The sequence below is a fragment of the Physcomitrium patens genome, chromosome 26 (assembly GCF_059467195.1).
Source record: "Physcomitrium patens ecotype Gransden chromosome 26, ASM5946719v1, whole genome shotgun sequence".
Classification (NCBI taxonomy): Eukaryota; Viridiplantae; Streptophyta; class Bryopsida; order Funariales; family Funariaceae; genus Physcomitrium; species Physcomitrium patens.
The window spans coordinates 7,703,872-7,722,837 of NC_143435.1; the positions used below are offsets into that span (position 1 = coordinate 7,703,872).

Sequence of the window (18,966 nt, forward strand, 5' to 3'; positions counted from 1 at the left end):
GCTCTGACAAATGAATTGCCAAATCTTTCGCTGTAAGATTATCAACTTTTGAAAAGTTAAAAGTATCAAGTCGTGGATGATAACCATAATTGACAAAGAAAGGTGTTTGTCTTGTAGAAGAATGTACCGTATTATTATAAGCAAATTCTACTAATGATAAAAGAATTATCCAATCATCTTGTTGGTAGTTGATGGTACATCTTAAATACTGCTCCAAAACTTGATTAATATACTACATTTGTCCATCAATATGAGGATGGAATGTCGAAGATAGTTTTATATCCACTTTTAGAATCTTGAAAAGAGTCAGCCAAAATCTTGATACAAATTGAGTTCTCTTATCTGATATAATATCCTTGGGTAATCCATGATAGCGATAGATATTGTCAAGAAAGAGCTTAGATGTTTCTTCACCAGTGATGGATTTTGTACATGGTACAAAATGTGCCATTTTGGTAAATTAAGCTACTATCACAAACATAGAGTCATAAGAACTTGAGATTAGAAGATCCATGATGAAATCCGTAGAAACAGAAGACCATGGTTGTTTTGGAATAGATAATGGTTGAAGAAGTCCATAAGGTCGATGACGAGTAGTTTTTGATCTTGAAAAATATTTCACGATTGAACAAAGTCTTTTACATCCTTCTACATTTGTAACCACCAAAAATCTCTCGATATTAGTTCCAAAGTTTTATTGTACCTAAAATGTCTTGCTGCTAGAAAGTCATGATGAGCTTAAAGAACACGTAATCGAGCTTCAACTTTTGGAACATATAGGCGTTCGTCGAAATATATTAGAATATTCTTAAATTCAAACTTGGACTATTATAAGACTTTGAAGGATTTCCCTCAATATCACAAATAAAAGGATCAAAAGACATACTTGGCTGAACTTGCTTAATGAAAGTTGAATCAACAGTTAGTGTTGATTTTATTGCTAAAGATGAAGATGCTCTAGCTTTAAGAGAATTATCCATTATTGATCAAAAGCAGCATCTCTTTCTTTTGATACAAGGTAAGATCGTCTAAAGAGTGTATTTGACAAACCTTGTTGTTTTTCTAACCGATAAGTGATCTTGAATTTGAAACTTGACAAAGACATACTCCAACAAGCTTGGCAATGATTCAAAATACGTGTTGACATAAAATATTTAAGATTTTTGTGATTCGTATACATGGTGATTGGACTAGAAGCATCTTTTGGATAATGGCACCATTCTTGAAATGAATCCACAATTACAAGAAGTTCTTTGTCATGGATCTCGTAGTTGATCTAGATTGTTGAAAATTTTCTAGAATAAAAAGTTATTGGATGAAGTTTATCATCTGTTTCTATTTATGACAATACGACATCCAAAGCAAAGTCTAATGCGTTTGTTTCCATAAAAAATGGCTTAGAAAAAATCAATGCAATATAAGAATGGTATAGAAACAAAGGTTGTCTACAAAGCTTCAAATGCTACTTCTGTTTCTTGATTCCATTGAAGTTTGTCTTTACAAGTCAAACGGGTAAGTGGAGCTACAACTTGAGAGAAGTCTTTGATGAAGATCTGATAGTAGTTGACAAATCCCAAAAAGCATTTGACATCTGTTATCGTTTTTGAGATCATCCAATCCATAATAGCTTGAATTTTCTTATGATCTATCATAAGTCTATCATTTGAAATGATGTATCCTAAAAAGTGGACTTGAATAGTGTAAAATACACACTTTTCTATCTTGGCATAGAGTCTAACATCTTTTAGTTTTTGTAATACATGATGAACATGAAGTTCATATTTTTCTATGTTCTTAGAATAGATTAAGATGTCGTCTATGTAACAGACAACAAAATCATCTAAAAACTCCCGAAAGACATCATTTATTAGATGTCAAAATTTTGCTAGTGCATTAATAAGTCCAAAAGGTATGATATTATATTCGAAATGTCCATACCTTGTTCTAAACGTAGTCTTCTATTCATTTCTTCTTTTGATGCATACCAGATTGTATGCTCTTTGTAGATCTATTTTCGTATAGATCTTAACTTGATTCAATTGATCAAGGAGTTCAGATATCATAGGTAGCAAGTACATGTTCTTGATGGTGATTTTGTTGAGTCCTCGATAATTGATACATATCCATAGTGATCCATCTTTTTTCTTAATAAATAAAAGTGAAGCTCTTGCTGGAGATTTGGAATGGCGTATGAAGTTTTTGGCCACATTCTCTTCAATATACTCCTTGAGTTCAACCAACTCATTTTGTGATAAATTGTAGATTGGTCCAAATGGTAATTGTGCTCCTTCTTGAAGGTCAATTGAGTAGTTATAGGAACGATGTTTCGAAAGAATATTTGCATTTTTTTTCTCAAATATATCTTAAAAATCTTGATATTGGCTTGGAATGCCACTTGAAGTCTTTCCACCAATAGAAACAGGTGCCGCACAAATGGCATAAGATGATCATTCTTTTACAACATGCAAGAAAGCTCTTGCACCTACAAATATAGGTTTAATTGTACTAGACTTATGACTTTCTACTTGTTTAACTATGCTCTTAGTTATACTTTCTGAAAAGTCAAGACTACGAGAAGTCCAATCTATTTTAGGATTATATTTTTCTAGCCATGATAAGCCTAAAATGACTAGATTAGAAGGAGATCTAATGATATTAAATATTACAAAGCTATTATGACCATTAGTTGCTATTTCTATAGGAAGGGTTTAATAAGTAACATCTCCTGAAGACAATGGACAACCATCTATGTCTTCTACATGAACACGTTTAGTTTTCGTTACTAAAAATATGCTATGTCTTTTAGCAAATTCTTCATCGAAGAAATATGTTGAGGCTCTTGAATCTAGCAAGGTAGAGACTTTGTGATGTTTAAGTCCAAGAATAATATTTATCGTAAAACATGGAGACGGTTTTGAAGACAGAATAGGACCTTCACTGTGTGTTATACAAGGTTCTATTTGCATGGTCCCTATTATATTTGGACAAACTCATTTTTTGACATATTATCTTTTTTGATAGCCGTATTCCTCATTTTATGGTTGCGTCGCTTCTTTAGGCAATATTGAGCAATGTGTTTAGGTTCTCCACAATATAAGCACAATCTTTCTTGACGATGACGAATCTTTTCTTACTCAGTAAGATGTTTGAAATGTATCACATCAATTTGCATATCCTCTACTTTTGAATGTATGTATTGTATAGATGTTTGTATTGCCATTGAATTACAGTAACGTTGAAGTCTTCTTGTACGATTCTTAGATCAAAATTCGAAAAGATGATTGTCACACTTCATAGCAAAGTTAATTGCTTGACTCAATGTTTGAAGATTGGATAAGTTGAGTATTAATTTTTTTTACTTCATATTATAATCCGTAGAGAAATTGGTTGACAAGTGCACTATCATCCCACTTTATATCAATTGCAAGTTGTCAAAATTGTGAAGCATACAACATTACAGATCGTTTGCCTCCTCACAAAATATAGATCTTGTTGGTTGCAACATGAATTGTATCATGTTCTCCATACATGGATCAAAACTCCACCAAAAAAACCTTTAAATCATGCAATATTAGATCTCGTCTTTCAAGAAAAGATAAAAACCATGATAATGTTGAATTTGAAAGAAGCGCACCAATGAATCTAACTTACTATCTTGGAGTTGGATAGCTTTGGATTGAAGTTCAATTACAAGTTATACTTGATTGATAAGTCCTCTAAACTTTGATCTGGTACCATCAAACTTCTCAGTAGGGCAATTTTTGATTCTCTAACACTCAAAGGGCGTTCCACTATAGGAGAAGGGACATGATTTGGTATAGATGTTGAAGTAGCTCCAATCATTTCTATATCTTCACTTCTTGCCAATCTTATTGCTCCTTGTAGTCGTAAATTAAGTTGATGTATTGCAAGCATTAACTTCTTCAATTGCTCTTGCATTTCTGCCATTGTACTCTTCATTTCAATAAGTTCTACTATCATAACACTTAGAAAAGAGAAGATGTCTAATATTGCTCAATACAAATAGAAGAGAGGACTTGAGAACAAAGAAAATACTATGAACAATATCAATTTGGAAGAGGGTAATCCAAACTTCTAATATGCTTATTTCTTATAAAGAGAGAGGGATAATCCACTCTTAATCAAGATTAGATAAAGCTCTAATATTATAAATGTATTCTTGTCAATTTGTTAAGGATAAGAAGTTGATAAAAAATAATAATCAAGTGAGACTTTTCTCAAAGAAAGATAACAAAATAGAAATAACTCAATATGTATTATAAGAAAGAAATTGGAATGGCTATTGCCAAAAGACAAGAAAACTAGAGATCCTTGAAACTAGACTATAAGCAAGAAAGGAGTTGATAAGAATAAAGAAGACTTCATTCTTACCTCTATATATACTATCTACCTATGAGCTACGTGACGACATTCTATAGGACCTCCAAAAACGTGTTGACTTTGCACAATATGTATCTTAACTTCCAAGACAAGTTTTCTATGTGGACGCCACATAGTTAGCTTGTTCTGCAAGCTAACAACATATGTGGCACATGGGTAACTTGTTGATCAAGTTTTCAACCTATCAATCAAGTATAAACACATGTAAAGTCAAAGTAGCATCTATGAAGCTTCTAGGATGCTTTTCTAGAAGATATTATGAAATTAATCTATTTTTATCTACTTCTACTTATTCATATCACCTAGGTAATAATTACAATAAATATATGTCCATGACACATCTATTAGAAAATAAAATAATTTATTAATTTAAAAATAAATTACAATCAAATATAGAAATATTACAAATCAAATAGATTTAAATACTAACTTAATACATTGATAAATCTTTGATAAAATATAAAGAATTCTATTGGATTAGAGCATATTAAAGCATCAACTTGATTGCAAAATAGATAGGATTATATTAATAAATAAGATATGCAACTCAGATTTTTTTATAATATTAAAAAAAATTAAACATGTTTTAATATATAACTATATGCTAATATTTTAATATATACATATATGCTAGACTTAGTATTGATAGTAACTACAACATCTAAAGAAAGAAGATAATTATTTTTTTTGAATATAATAAAATATTATCAATAGATAATAGATATGTAAAATAATTTATAATTCATTGAAATTTAGAAAAAAAGAAAGTATTTATAACTAGTATCTAAAAGTATTGTCTATTATATCTAATTTTTAAAACTTTGTATACATTTTGAATATATATATATATATATATATATATATATATATATATATATATATATAATATTATAGAATGACTAAAACTATCAAATAAGATATTATCAACATAGATTGATTATGCAAATCAAAAGTATAAAATATTGATATTTTTTTAGTATTTGTGCAAAATGTACCACTTAAAAATTAATTATTAGTGAATTATGTATACAAATATTTTTGTATTTATATATTATTATTCTACATAAACATTGACATGTATCACAATGAAATTAGTTTTTTGTATATTATATTCAAAATAAAATTTAATGTATAATTTTAAAAAGACTTGATTTTATATAATGAAGTTTAAAAAAAGTTAGTTAAAAACAAGTTTGGTTATAAAAAATTAAAAATACATAGTAGTCATATATTTTTTGTCAATATATAAGATATTTTGTTAATCACAAAAAGACATGACATAAAAAGAAGATATGGTAATATTTAAAAGAACTTCAAATCTTACTTTTATATATACTCTTAACAAAATTTGATTCATAATTTTTTTTTATTAGATGTTTTGAAAAATGTTCAAAATAATTATAAAACATGCAAAAGAATGATAAAGGTTTAAAAAAGATCTAAAAATTTATGAATATAAAGCTAATTCTTTCTTTAGCAATGCATTTAATTTTTTAAAAAATGAACAACACTGGAGTGACTTGCGGAAGGTTGTTCTGAACGTTTCAATGAGGTTGGTTCAGGCACGCTTGTAAATTAACCGGTGCTTATACTCTCAATTATTGACCTCATAATATCGATAGATTTCAACGCTTAGCGTGTTTCTTCGGCTGGATGTTGCTCAGCAGGAAATTCGCTAGCTCAGATGACGATGTTAATGAAGTGAGCGAGAAAGAGAGTTTTTAGGAGGAGCATTGTTGTGATGGTGGTTGATACTGATGCGGTCATACACACGTCTTTATTGCTTCTGTGGAAATCCATAATTAAACCAGTATCTTATGTGTGTGTATATATATATATATATAGAACTACACATTATCAAAAAAATAGAGACAGATTAACTCAAATTTTAAATCACATACTGCAATCACTAGGATGCACCTCGAGTTTCACTTGCATTCTCTCAAAATAAAATAAAATGATTCATTTGATCCGACATATTTATAAATTTTGTTCAATGATATAACAATTAGTTGCAGTTTGGAAATTAAATTTTTGATTAAAACGTAGGACATAATTTATTGTCCTTTTGTGCTTTCTGCTTTAGAAAAGTGTATCTTCCTAATATTGCATGTTTTTAGGTTTATTAAAAAATAACCTAATTGAATTTTTCAATCCTTAAGTCTTGATTTAATTAAAGATATGACTCTCATAAATGACACTAATTTTTTAAAAATATGTTACATTTATAATTAAATATATGTAAAATAAGTAACAACTCTTAAGTTTCTTGGAAGAAATAATCTAATAAAAAAACATAAATCTTTGAATTTAAAAGTTAATTGTTTTAATAATAAATTACTTAAAAACTAAAAGTCATCTAATACTTGAATTGCAAGATAGTAGGATATCACAAAATATACTTTTAAGTTTTAAAAATAAGTTAATTTTTAACAAATAATGATAAAAAATTACTACTTTTTATAAATGTCAGTCTAATATATGTTTTGTTAAGAGTGGTAATATATGTTTTCTTCTTTAAGCTATTAATTTAGATGATTGTATTATTGTAAAAGACAATCTGGTCTCTATTTTATTTTCTAAACATTTATTTTATAAGTTTTGACTTAAGTAATAAGATATATATATATATATATATATATATATATATATAAATTCTTAGTTCAATAATGTATTATAATTTACTTATTTATATTATTGTATTAAATTTTAAAAAATCCATTTAAAATATTTAATTTAGAGACATCATATGAAAAAAAATAATACAATATCTATATCATTTAAAGATAGTATAAATGTATCAAAATATGAATTTTTAACCATTCAAGAGGACAAATATCAATTATTGTATATTTCTTATTCTAACTTTTTGGATTGTTGAATCTACTTAATTATTTTTATCAAGCCAAAAAGTATTTTTACTAAATAATCTATTGCAATGTCTTTTTTGCCCAAGTTTTATCTACAATAAATTTTTTTTTTACTTTTTGGTCTAATAAGTCTGATAAAATCATGTAACTTACAAGAACAAATGCAATTATAATAAAGATAAAAATATATTATTTTAAAATTTTGAACTAATATTTATTAAAAATTTTATTTTAGCTTTTATTGATAAATTTATTGTATATATATATATATATATACATAAAACTTTATTAGATTATACATTCAAAGAATATTATTTCAAAAAATAATTAAGAAATAGTCTATTTTATAATTTATTATCTTAGAAAAAACTATGAAAACAAAAGGTAATTATAAAAGTTATAACTAAGAAAGCCTTAAAATCTTAAATATTTTAAAATTATATTTTTATAATCTAATATAAAATTATTTTTATTTACAGTTTTTATAAATATTAAGAATTTTAAGTGTTATTTTTTGATGACTATCTTAAATTAATATTAAAATTGTTGTTATATATATTTGCTTCAATTTATATTCAATATTATAAATCTAACCTTAATATTTAAATCTAATCTTAATATTTTTATTATGTTTGATTTTTATTAATATTATAAAGTTTTGTACACAAGTTTTAATCATTGTGATGTAATAGCTAGGTTAGAAGTTACTATTTATATTTTGATACAAATATATATATATATATATATATATATATACATGTAGAGTATTGCCAATGCTACCACAATTCTCTATCTATTCAAAATAAAAAAATATATACATATTTTTTAATTTTTTTATTCTATATAATTTGAAAAAAATCAAATCAAATCAAATATCAACCATTTTTTTGTTTGAATTTTTAAAAAATTAACAAAATAATATGAGAGGATGGTGGATTATGGTGAGAATGGTAAAAATTGTGGTGGCATCAGCAACTCTCTATGTGTGTATACATATACATATATAGAAAGAGAGAGCATCAAAGATCCTAGTAGAAGGTACAATATTAGTAAGAAATATAGAGCATATATAAAAAAGAAAAGTTTCTCCCAATATAGAGATGAAATTAGAGGTTATCAAATTTTATTTTTTGTTATACAAAGACATGAAACCATTTCTCTAATTAATAAGTATGTTATAAAAACTACCTTAGATTCTAATATCTAACACTTATGAAGCAAGCATAAGAAGAAGAAATAAAAATAAAAATTGAAAGAAACATTGATACAACTTAGTCACATCTAGTTCAAGAATAACAAAATTACTATACAAAACCCTAGAATTCCATCTAATATTTTGTCTTTCTTAATTTCTAAAATGCTATTAGCCATCTACAGCTTTTTTCATTCGTTGATGAATGTGACTTAAATCTTGATTTCCCAAAATTTTGAAATTTCTTTTTCCTTTTTCTTTTTTGTCTGTTTTATGCAGTCTTCCAACAATCAATTAATTTGTCACATTAGAATTTTTCCAAACATCAACCAGTTCGTGTTGTCTTTTTAAAGAATTATAACATTCCACTTGATCCATGTGTTCCATAACCACGTCTTCTTTAATAGTACTCACATGGCTTTGAGTCTTTTAAACCAATCAGAGAGTTTTAATGCAAAAAAAAGGTGAGTTGCCACAAGGAACTTATGACACGGCCCTTAATGCCTCGAATTGGAGACCATCTTGTACACAAGTGAGATTGCTCAATTCCAAAACTTGTGTACGATGAATATATGCAGTTTGGAGAAGACTTGGGCATGATAATATTGATTTTAGAACTCCATTCATTAACAGCCCACATCTTTATGCATAAGTCAACTAGATTAGCATGGCTTTTTCTTTTGGAGCTCTCCAGGTGGTGGACAATATTTTTCAAAGCCTTGAATTGGGGGAGGTGATATACCCCGATTGAATCGTTTTGGAGAGATCCTTAAAATGATCAAATTGTGTTGAAGGAGTCCAAGTCTGCTATGCATATATTCTTCTTCTGCTGCTGCTGCTGATGTTTCATCGCCACTTCACAGCAACTACGTGGATGTCAGAAGTGATCAGTCATGGGCACAGGGATTGAGAGAAAAGGGTGGCAAATGCGCGATACAATTACACAATAGCAGCGCAGGCGACTCAACGGGGAGAGAGAGAGAGAGAGAGAGAGAGAGGCTGACACAAACAGACACAGGTGCAAATGGAAGTTGGTGGAACTCGGGGGTCCCAGGCAGGATTGATTGTGTCAGCTGGAGGGGTCCAGACACAGACACAGACGGAGATGCAGATTTTGAAGTGGTTCAATGCTAGTGGAAGGCAAATTCTTTCCTATGTTAAACTATAGCTTGAACTGAATTGTAGTAGGCAACAGCGTCGTGTCCCTGCATTGCATTGTGTGTCAGTGAGGAGACTGACAACGAAGGTGGAAGGAGTCTGCTTTCAATTCGCTTGAGGGAGAGACAGTATTGCGAAGGTAACTCTAGGACACAGCCGTTGCAGCAGCACTGACATCATGGTACTCCCCCAACTGCCATAATTCTGGGATAAAAGAACTCGTAAGTCAGTTTTGTCATGCATGACCAGATTCGCATCCTGCACAATGCCTGCCACCAATTCCTATTGGCACCAATATTCCTGCCCACCTGCAAAAACCCTAACTTACAGCCTGACTCCTCTAGATTCAGTCCATTGTGACCTAGCTAACTTGTATTGGCTCTTGCTACAGCCTGCATCAGATCTCCAATTTCTAAAGCCGATGGTGTCGTTTATCGTCTCTCAACTGCCCAATCGTTCCTTGGGCAGGAGTCTTATCGTCTGCGATCATAGCTGCTGCTGCAGGCATGGTGAATTGAGCAGAGCATATGGTGGAGTGCGTTTTGTCCTGCTACTGCAAGTTACCGATCGTGCGATAGAGTTCAGCATAAGTATTAACTGGACATGTCAACGGCCTACGTCGTATTCAAACCGTAGCCATGTAGAATTTGGTCGGTTATGATAAATGTGCTTTTGTTAGCAGGGAGTAGTTTGCAGTCGATTGCCCAGACGCCTGACGATACCAGTCGAAGTAGTCTGGCCCTAGCATGAGAGTTTATTCGGCTTATAACTAGATCATGTCAGACCTAGGACATGGGAATTAGCGAAAGATTTTGACGTTGAACGTTCAAGTCAGTCATTTTGCATCACGGTTTGACCTTTACATCGGCATACCACATCGACAAATAGCCTGCGAAACCATCATGTCCCAAAGCTATCCTGTCATTGCCATGCTAGCTAAGCTTATATGAAAAGGCAAGGTACAGTGGTGAGATTCGGATGTGGGAGCCAGCGAGAAGGAATCACACCGTACGAGTATAGCCAGTATCTGAAATTACACTTGGGTATCAGAGGTTATCCGTCAGATTGTTGCAGATTTGCAGTACTACCACTCCAAGCCGCTCAGGAGGTGCGGAGTTTGAAAGTAAGGTCATCATAACTGGATTTACAAATGCTCTGCTCCCACGATGTGATATTCGTGTGAAGCAACTGTATTCCATTTAGTTATCAGCTTGCACCACCCCTCTGTCGCCACTGCTCACAGTGCTGGTCGGAATGCTGCAGTCTCTGCAAGAGCAAAAGTTTCCGTAGCTGTATAATTCGGAGGAAAACCCGGTAGCGCTCTGCAAGTTACGCTGGTGGAATTTGACGCATGAGCTCGGAACTGAACGCTCAGCTGCAGCGGAGCTTGAAAGGGCGATCAAAGACTGGAAAGCTATGAAGCTTTTTCACTTCATATCGTTTTTGTCGTGTTTGGCGGCATGTATTCCTCTCTCAGGTATGTGTTAAACTTGGCATTCAATCTTAGGCTTCGTGATTCCAACGGGTCCATAACGTGGTGGAGTAGGTGCAGCCTCACTCAAGGAGTATGTCGAAGTCAGGTCGTTGGGTGAGGGTTTTCAAGGGCAATGAGGTGTTGGAAGAACGTCGAGGTATTAGCCAAGGTTCACAACGACTATAGCCTGGCCTACCCTTGCTGGAGACACTCTTTGACCCCAAAGTTCATAGAAGCATTCGGACTCTTTGAACAATTAATACTTGTGTGTTGAGGTCTGCAGGAGCTGGGACTATAGGCGTAAATTATGGCGTGCTAGGAAATAATCTGCCGACGCCTGCTGCTACCACTAAACTCATTCTGTCCACAACTATTCGTAATGTCAAGCTGTACAATACCGATCCTGCGACACTGCAGTCGTTCGCTAACACTGGCATCAAGGTAATTGTCTCCGCCGGGAATGACAATATCCCCCTGCTCGCAAGCTCCCTTGCTTCCTCGCAATCCTGGGTTCAGACCAATGTTGCAGCGTACATGCCAGCCACGCAGATAATAGCCATTGCGCTGGGAAACGAGGTCCTGATGACCAACCCCGAGCTTGCGGGCCAACTTGTGACTGCGCTAGTCAATGTGCATACATCACTGGTGAATCTGAAGCTCGACGCCACAGTGAAAGTGTCAAGCCCACAATCCCTCGGAGTTTTGTCAAAGAGTTACCCGCCCTCTCAGGGAGTTTTCAAGGTACGAATAAGCTCCTCAATGCAACCTCCGTCTCATATTTTTCAATTTCATTCAGAGATGTAGCCGTCAATTTGAGAGATTAAGGTTTCTAGACATAGACTGATTCTCTGGATATATGTCGCGTTTGTACCCTAATGTCTGACAGGAAAACTTCACCTCAACGTTCAAGGACCTGCTCAGCTTCCACCAGCAGACGATGTCACCATTGATGGTGAATGCATACCCATACTTCGCATACACCGCTACTCCTAACAATGTCTCCGTGAACTACGCCTTATTCCAAACCAACGCAGGTGAGCTGTACCCCACTATATTCTTCTTCATATGCGGTCAAAACTTAGGTGATTCGCAATTAAAAAAAGAAGAAAGAAGCATATCTGCCTACTCCCAGCTGCAAATCAATTTGTTTCTTCTGGTGTGTGCTTGGAATGGCAGGTGTAACTGATCTGAACACGGGACTGCATTATGGCAACATCCTCGACGCGCAGCTTGACGCTGTGTACTCGGCCATGGCAAGTCTCGGATACACCGATGTAAACCTTTTGGTGTCCGAAACCGGGTGGCCATCTGGAGGAGGTCCTGATGAAATTGGGGCTAGCGTCCCTTTCGCACAATTGTACAACGAAAACCTTATACAGCACATCACTTTGAACACCGGCACACCGTTGAGACCTAATGCCTCTATTGACACTTACATTTTTGCCCTATACAACGAGAACTTGAAACCTGGAGCAGGTAATCGTTAATGGGCTCCAAGCATGATGCGTACAAGTCTACAGTTAACTTGGATGGAATGCTACAACTTAAGCTGATCATTCACTCACTACCTATTATGTTTAACGCCCTAAAGTTTTTGACAATTTTGAATCACAGTCAATATCTCGTTGAATAGATTGCGTCAATTCAAAACGTCAATTAGCCTGCTTACAACGGAAATGATGTGGTGCGGAGATGCTTGCAGTTTCAGAGCGATTCTATGGATTGTTCAACGTAGATCAGAGCCCGGTGTACAATGTGGGGCTGACGGGAGGCTCGACACGGAACCCACCTCCGGCGGCCCCTTCGCCCGTCGGAGGCGTGGCTTCTCCACCTCTGCAAACACCAAGCATGCCCCTTCCTCCCAACTCTCAGCCTTTGCCTCCTTTAGCGTCTGCCCCGCCTCCCCTATCTGTCCCCAGCTCTCCTGCACCTCCTGCGGCACCAAGCACTAGCCCCCAAGGTGCCGATTTCATTTCCCCGAATGTCTGCGTGTGATTTTGTGGTGAAAGATAAATAGATTCTATCACCAGGACTGATTAGTGCAATGTTGTTTTCGCAAGTCAGCATTGAATACATTAGAAGTTTCGTTTCCGATTAAAGCAGTAGTAATGTCATGTGTGTATGAGTCTCAAAAACATGTCGAACCAATCAGCTGGACTATGATTTACCTGTGGTAGATGTGTATTGGCAAGACTAAGCGAGAGGGAGAGTTTACCATTGCAGGGAAGACTTGGTGTGTAGCAAAGGCAGGAGCTCCAGAGCAGGACATGCTGAATGCACTCAACTACGCATGTGGCGTGGGAACAACGGACTGCTCCGCCATACAGCCCGGTGCCATGTGTTACTTTCCCAACACTTTAGTAGCACATGCGTCCTTTGCCTTCAACGAGTATTATCACAAATTTGGAGCCAACTATTACAATTGCTACTTCAACGGCACCGCCATCATCAGTAACAGCGATCCAAGTGAGTGAATTTATAACTCTTCATATTCTTGGCCATGTGTTGTTAGGTTCTTCACAATGGGCACAATTATGTCGACATCACCAGTAGAGCCGTTTCTTATTATCTTCAAATCGTATAAATGAACAGTAAGGGTGTATGGCCGGTGTGTGGTGTAGGCTACGCAGGGTGTACCTTCGCCTGAGGATTAACAGAAGTTCGGAGCTCAAAACCATGGTTTCAAATCTTAGAAGTTATATTTTAGGATGCAGAAAGAAGTGAGATTGAAGAAGAGTGACAGATTTTTTGCCAGGGGGGCAACTTGCGAATGAGAAACCACTAAGATAAATTCTTCGTAGCATTACAGCAAATAGGCTGCGGAGTCTGCAACTCTTAGTGAAGTGTTATTGCTTCCATAGCCAAGAGGAGGAATTCCAATTCTTCCACACAACTACAGACCTCGCGGGAGACCATCAATTTGGTGGAAAATACGGTACTCCTGACCAGGTCATTTTTGCCCAGTTAGTACTTTTAGTACTCTTGTTAAGTGCATAATACTATTGCAGTAAAACTTTCCGACTCCATTGTATAGTCCCCCTTGTGCATCATGAGAAATTTACCTCACCGATTGGACACCTGGATGTGATTAGAAGAAGACGATGATCAATCGAAAGCATCAAATGAGAACTCAGTTGATGAGAGATATAGCAGAAAACTTAATCCAATCTACGATGAGAAATTTACCCAGTTCACGTTGTGCACTACAGATCTCTCAAATGCTTACCTCGAAATTCTGTACCTCCCACTTTGATGTTGGTTGTTACACGAGACAGTGTACGCAATTGTCCTTGCAATATGCTGCTGACAATTTGGACCCGCCGAGACACCAAGTACCAGATACCTCTGCTACAGTAAAGGCTTTCACCCTTTGCAATCTGGAGAAGACGTGGGCTACGCTTTCCCAAACTGGTGTGTCGCCTATGGCGGTTGCATGATATGGCCTGAGAGTTGAGTGAGATAGGGCCAAGTGTCTTAGAAAACTTGTTGAGAGCATTAAATGTAGCTGGCACTCTCCATAATATTTATTGTAGACTATAGTAAATATTGTAGCTATAGTATTTAGAGTCTAGTGGAGAAGAATTGTTTATCTTCTCTCCTTTTTCTTCTTATACACTAGACACAACCACATCAATAGATTTTTATGTATGAAGCTCTCTCTCCTTAGAAACTCTCTTGTATGTATGACTTACTACTATTCTTGTGTGTGTGTATTACTTACTATTATTCTTGTGTCTTTCTAAACATTCTCAACACGTTATCAGCACGACTCTCTTCTACACACTATCACAATTTTTTTTGCTCTAGTTCTTAACTCTTCAAACTTATTGCTACTTTTGCTCAGTGTCTACCTCATGATCTTGCTGCTCTTCTTGCTGGCCCCTTACACATTAGCTGCTTGCTTAGAGCACTTCTTCCACTCTCTACTCTACTTGCTTAGAATACTTGCTTAGAATACTTGCTTAGAATACTTGCTTAGAATACTTGATCTAGCCCAGCTCCACCCCAACTTGCTCCTTGCTACACTCCGCATCTGTCGTTGAACAGTCGCCAAATAGCTACCAAACTATCGTTGACCCCACCACTGCCACCCTGCCGCCCACCCTACTACCACTACCACTACCACCCGCCGCTACCATTGCCTACTGGCACCGTCCTATTGCTGTTCTGCTGCCTTAATCCACAACCTCTTTAAAATAATAATAATAATAATAATAATAATATTTTTTCAAATTCTAATTTATCATTTTATTTGACTTTATATTTTAAAGTACATTTTGCTCAACTTTTCTACTTGATCTTATATTTTCTTTACAGATTTATTTATAATGAATGCTTCAACATCTTCAACTACTTCTACTATGGTTCCAACTATTACTAGTGTATCCCAACATTTTTAAGCTCTTTTATTTCTATCATTGATTGTGGATAGAAACAATTATCTATTATGGGCAAAAATAGCAAAAGCAAATTTATTTGTAGAACAACTCTCGGATACCATTATGTTTGAAGAATCTCCTATAATAAGTATTTCTATTCCTCTTGCTATTCATTGGAAAGCACTTCTTTTCCTTTGTCATCATCTTGTACCTGCATTACAACATCAATATTTGGAAATGGAAGATCCTGTAGAACTTTTGAAGAATCTTAAATCTAGGTTTGATCATCAAAAGACCATTTTTCTTCCACGTGTCATAATTGGACACATTTATATATCTTGGATTTTTCAAATTTAAATGCTTTCAATAGTAAAATGTATAGTATTGTCTCACAATTATGATTATATGCACAATGCATCTCTACAGAAGAAATGATTGAAAAAACTCTCTGTATATTTCCTCATATATCTGCTGAGCTTGCACAACAATACAGGAACATGAAATTTCAAAGTCATTCTAATCTCATGTCCTATCTACTTCTTGCAGAGAAGCAAAATGAGCTACTCTTGTACAATGCGGAAGCTCGTCCTATTGAAACTATAGTTCTAGAATCTCATGCACTTAATATTTCAAAGTCTAAGAAAAAATTATATAAACATGGGAAACATGCTCATAAGTATCAAGGTAGTCATAGTCATGACCATTTCTACCCATATGGAAAGAATAAACGTTTTACTATTAATTATAGTAGAAAACAAAAATCAAAGATGCGTTCTTGCCATAAGTATGGAATAATTGGACATTTAGCACATGCATGCTGTATTTCTGAATATTTTATTAAAATATTCTAAGAAAATAAGAAACTACAAGTTAAGGCTCATGAAGTTCAAACCATGGATGCGTCGATGGATTCAATTGGTGTTGATGACTTAGAGGCTTATATGAATGACAAAATCTCTAATGATGAATCAAATGATGCTCTCATTGATTTTGTAACAACACATACTATCTTGTGAGATAGACGATTTTTTATTGAAAAATCTTCAACTTAGCAAACTACAAATATGATGACCATGGCTAGAGCAAATGCGTTTTGTTTCCAAGAAGGCACAACGATGGTAAAATTACCTGCGGGTTCTATCATAAAATGTAAACATGTGATGTTTATACCATCACTACTTCGGAGTCTAATTAGCTACCGAGATATGCATATTAATGGTTATCACCTCTCGATTGCTATTTTAAATAAAAAAGAGGTTTTGGTTCTTGCAAAGAACCATAAAGTTGTTGAAAAAGCTTTTGCTACAAAAAATGGTTTATACTAAATTGTGATTCAACCTCCTATAATATTTAATTTTACATCATCTATTATAGAGAGTCGTATTTCTCTCTGGCATGGACGATTGGGACATCCAAGATCTACATTATTTTAAAAGATCATTCCATGTCTAACTAGGCATAATTTAAAACCTGTAGATGTAGACTCTATGGAATTATGTCATGCATGCGTGTAAGGTAAAATGATTACTCCACCTTCAATTTAGAAACTCCCACAAGAATTACCACCAATGCTTGAAAGATTGCATGGTGATATTTGTGGTCCTATTAATCCAATATTGGGACCATTTCGTTATTTTTTGGTCCTTATTGATGCATCAGGTAAACAATCACATGTTTCATTATTATTAACTTGAAACATGATGTTTGCCAATCTTATATCTATGCTTATTCATTTTTGAGCACATTTTCTTGATTATCCTATTAAAAACATTACATATGGATAATACAAAAGAATTTGCATCAAAATCTTTTGAAGACCATTGTATTGCAATAAGAATTGAGTTGATATATTGTGTTCCATATGAACATGTTCAAAATAGACTTGTAGAGTCATTTATTAAGCATATACAATTCATTATCCTGTCACTCCTCCTTCATGCAAATTAACCTGCATCTATGTGGGGTCATGCAGTTTTACATGCTGCAGCATTAATACGCCTCTACCCTTCTTCTCTTGAAATTGTTTCACCACATGAGCTCATTTCGGATTGTGTTGCAAATGTATTTTACTTACGAATATTTGGTTGCCATGCTTGGATTCGAATACCAGAACCTCAACGACATACAATTGGAGTTCATCGACAAGAAGGCATATATATTGGTTTTGATTCATCAAGCATTATTCCTATTGTTGATCCATCAACTGGCTCATTATTACGTGCACGTTTGCAAAATTTTTGTTTTGAAGAAAACATATTCCCATCTCTTCAAGGAGGAGTATCCAATCAAGAAAGAAATAAAGTTCTCATATTTGAAGCACAAGAAACATTTACAATGAATCTTGATCTTAAGACATCTTTGGCAAAAACTGAAGTTGCTAAGATTTTACATCTAAAATAAATCGCAGATGAAACACATGATGGCTTCAATGATGCACCTAGAATTACAAGAATTCCTATTGATGAGGCTTAGAATGAACTTGCTTAGATTGCAATGCCATTGACTACAATACCTCAAATTATAACAACAACTAAAAAAACTCATGGACTAGATAAGCAACCACGTAAGAAAAAAGCTATAATATTGACTAATCCTAGTATTATTTCTCAAGAAATTATCACTCATCCTACGGGACTACCAATTCATGATGATATATCCATGCATAATGTACCTTCAATTCCTATGAAAAACAATCTTGGAATTGGAAGGAATAAGAACAAGTTGAGTAAAGAATTATCTATTTTGTATTGTGCTATAGATGATATTTGGAACAAACCATCTATTACGGTAGATGAATCATTTGCATATATGATTATAGAAGCATTTTCTTGCAAGGAAGATGATCTTGAACCTCAAACCATCGAAGAGGCGATACGTCGCTCTGATTGGTCAAAATAGAAAACTGCTATTGAAGAGGAGTATGCTTCTTTGAGTAAGACAAAAGTCTTTGGTCCAATTGTAGACACTCTTACATCTCACCTTGTGGGATATAAGATGGTATTAATATATAAGTGAGATGCTCAAGGCCAAATAATCTGCTATAAAGCTCGACTTGTTGCTTAAGGATTTACTCAACGATTTGGCATTGATTATGAATCCACATATTCTCTAGTCATGGATTCAATTACATTTCAATATATTATTGGAATAATAGTTCATGCCACCCTTGAGATGCATCTGATGGATGTAATAATTGCATATTTATATGGTTCTCTTGATACAAATATTTATATGAAAGTTCCACCTGGCTTAGAAATAGGAATTCCAAATAGACCCACTCTAGGACAATATTGTGGTATTAAATTATGTAAGGCCTTATATGGTTTAAAAGAATCTGGATGCATGTGGTATTAATGTCTTTAAGATTATTTAATTACAAATAAGTTTGTAAGTGATCCACTAATCCCTTGTTTGTTTATCAAATGAGATAAAATTGGTTTTGTGATCATTGCTATATATGTTGATGTTCTTAACCTAGTGGATACTACATCT

The 18,966-nt window shown here is 34.1% G+C and overlaps 1 protein-coding gene across 1 annotated transcript; it reads left to right on the forward strand.

The window, feature by feature from the left end:
* The first annotated feature begins 10,603 nt into the window (after positions 1-10,603).
* On the forward strand, positions 10,604-14,131 carry LOC112277722 (glucan endo-1,3-beta-D-glucosidase). The gene is made up of 8 exons (XM_024510372.3): positions 10,604-10,744; positions 10,885-11,098; positions 11,379-11,836; positions 11,982-12,129; positions 12,272-12,571; positions 12,798-13,055; positions 13,319-13,561; positions 13,717-14,131. The coding sequence occupies exons 2-8, from the start codon at positions 11,038-11,040 to the stop codon at positions 13,740-13,742; spliced, it is 1,494 nt and encodes a 497-aa protein (XP_024366140.1). The 5' UTR covers positions 10,604-10,744; positions 10,885-11,037; the 3' UTR covers positions 13,743-14,131.
* Positions 14,132-18,966: the final 4,835 nt, after the last annotated feature.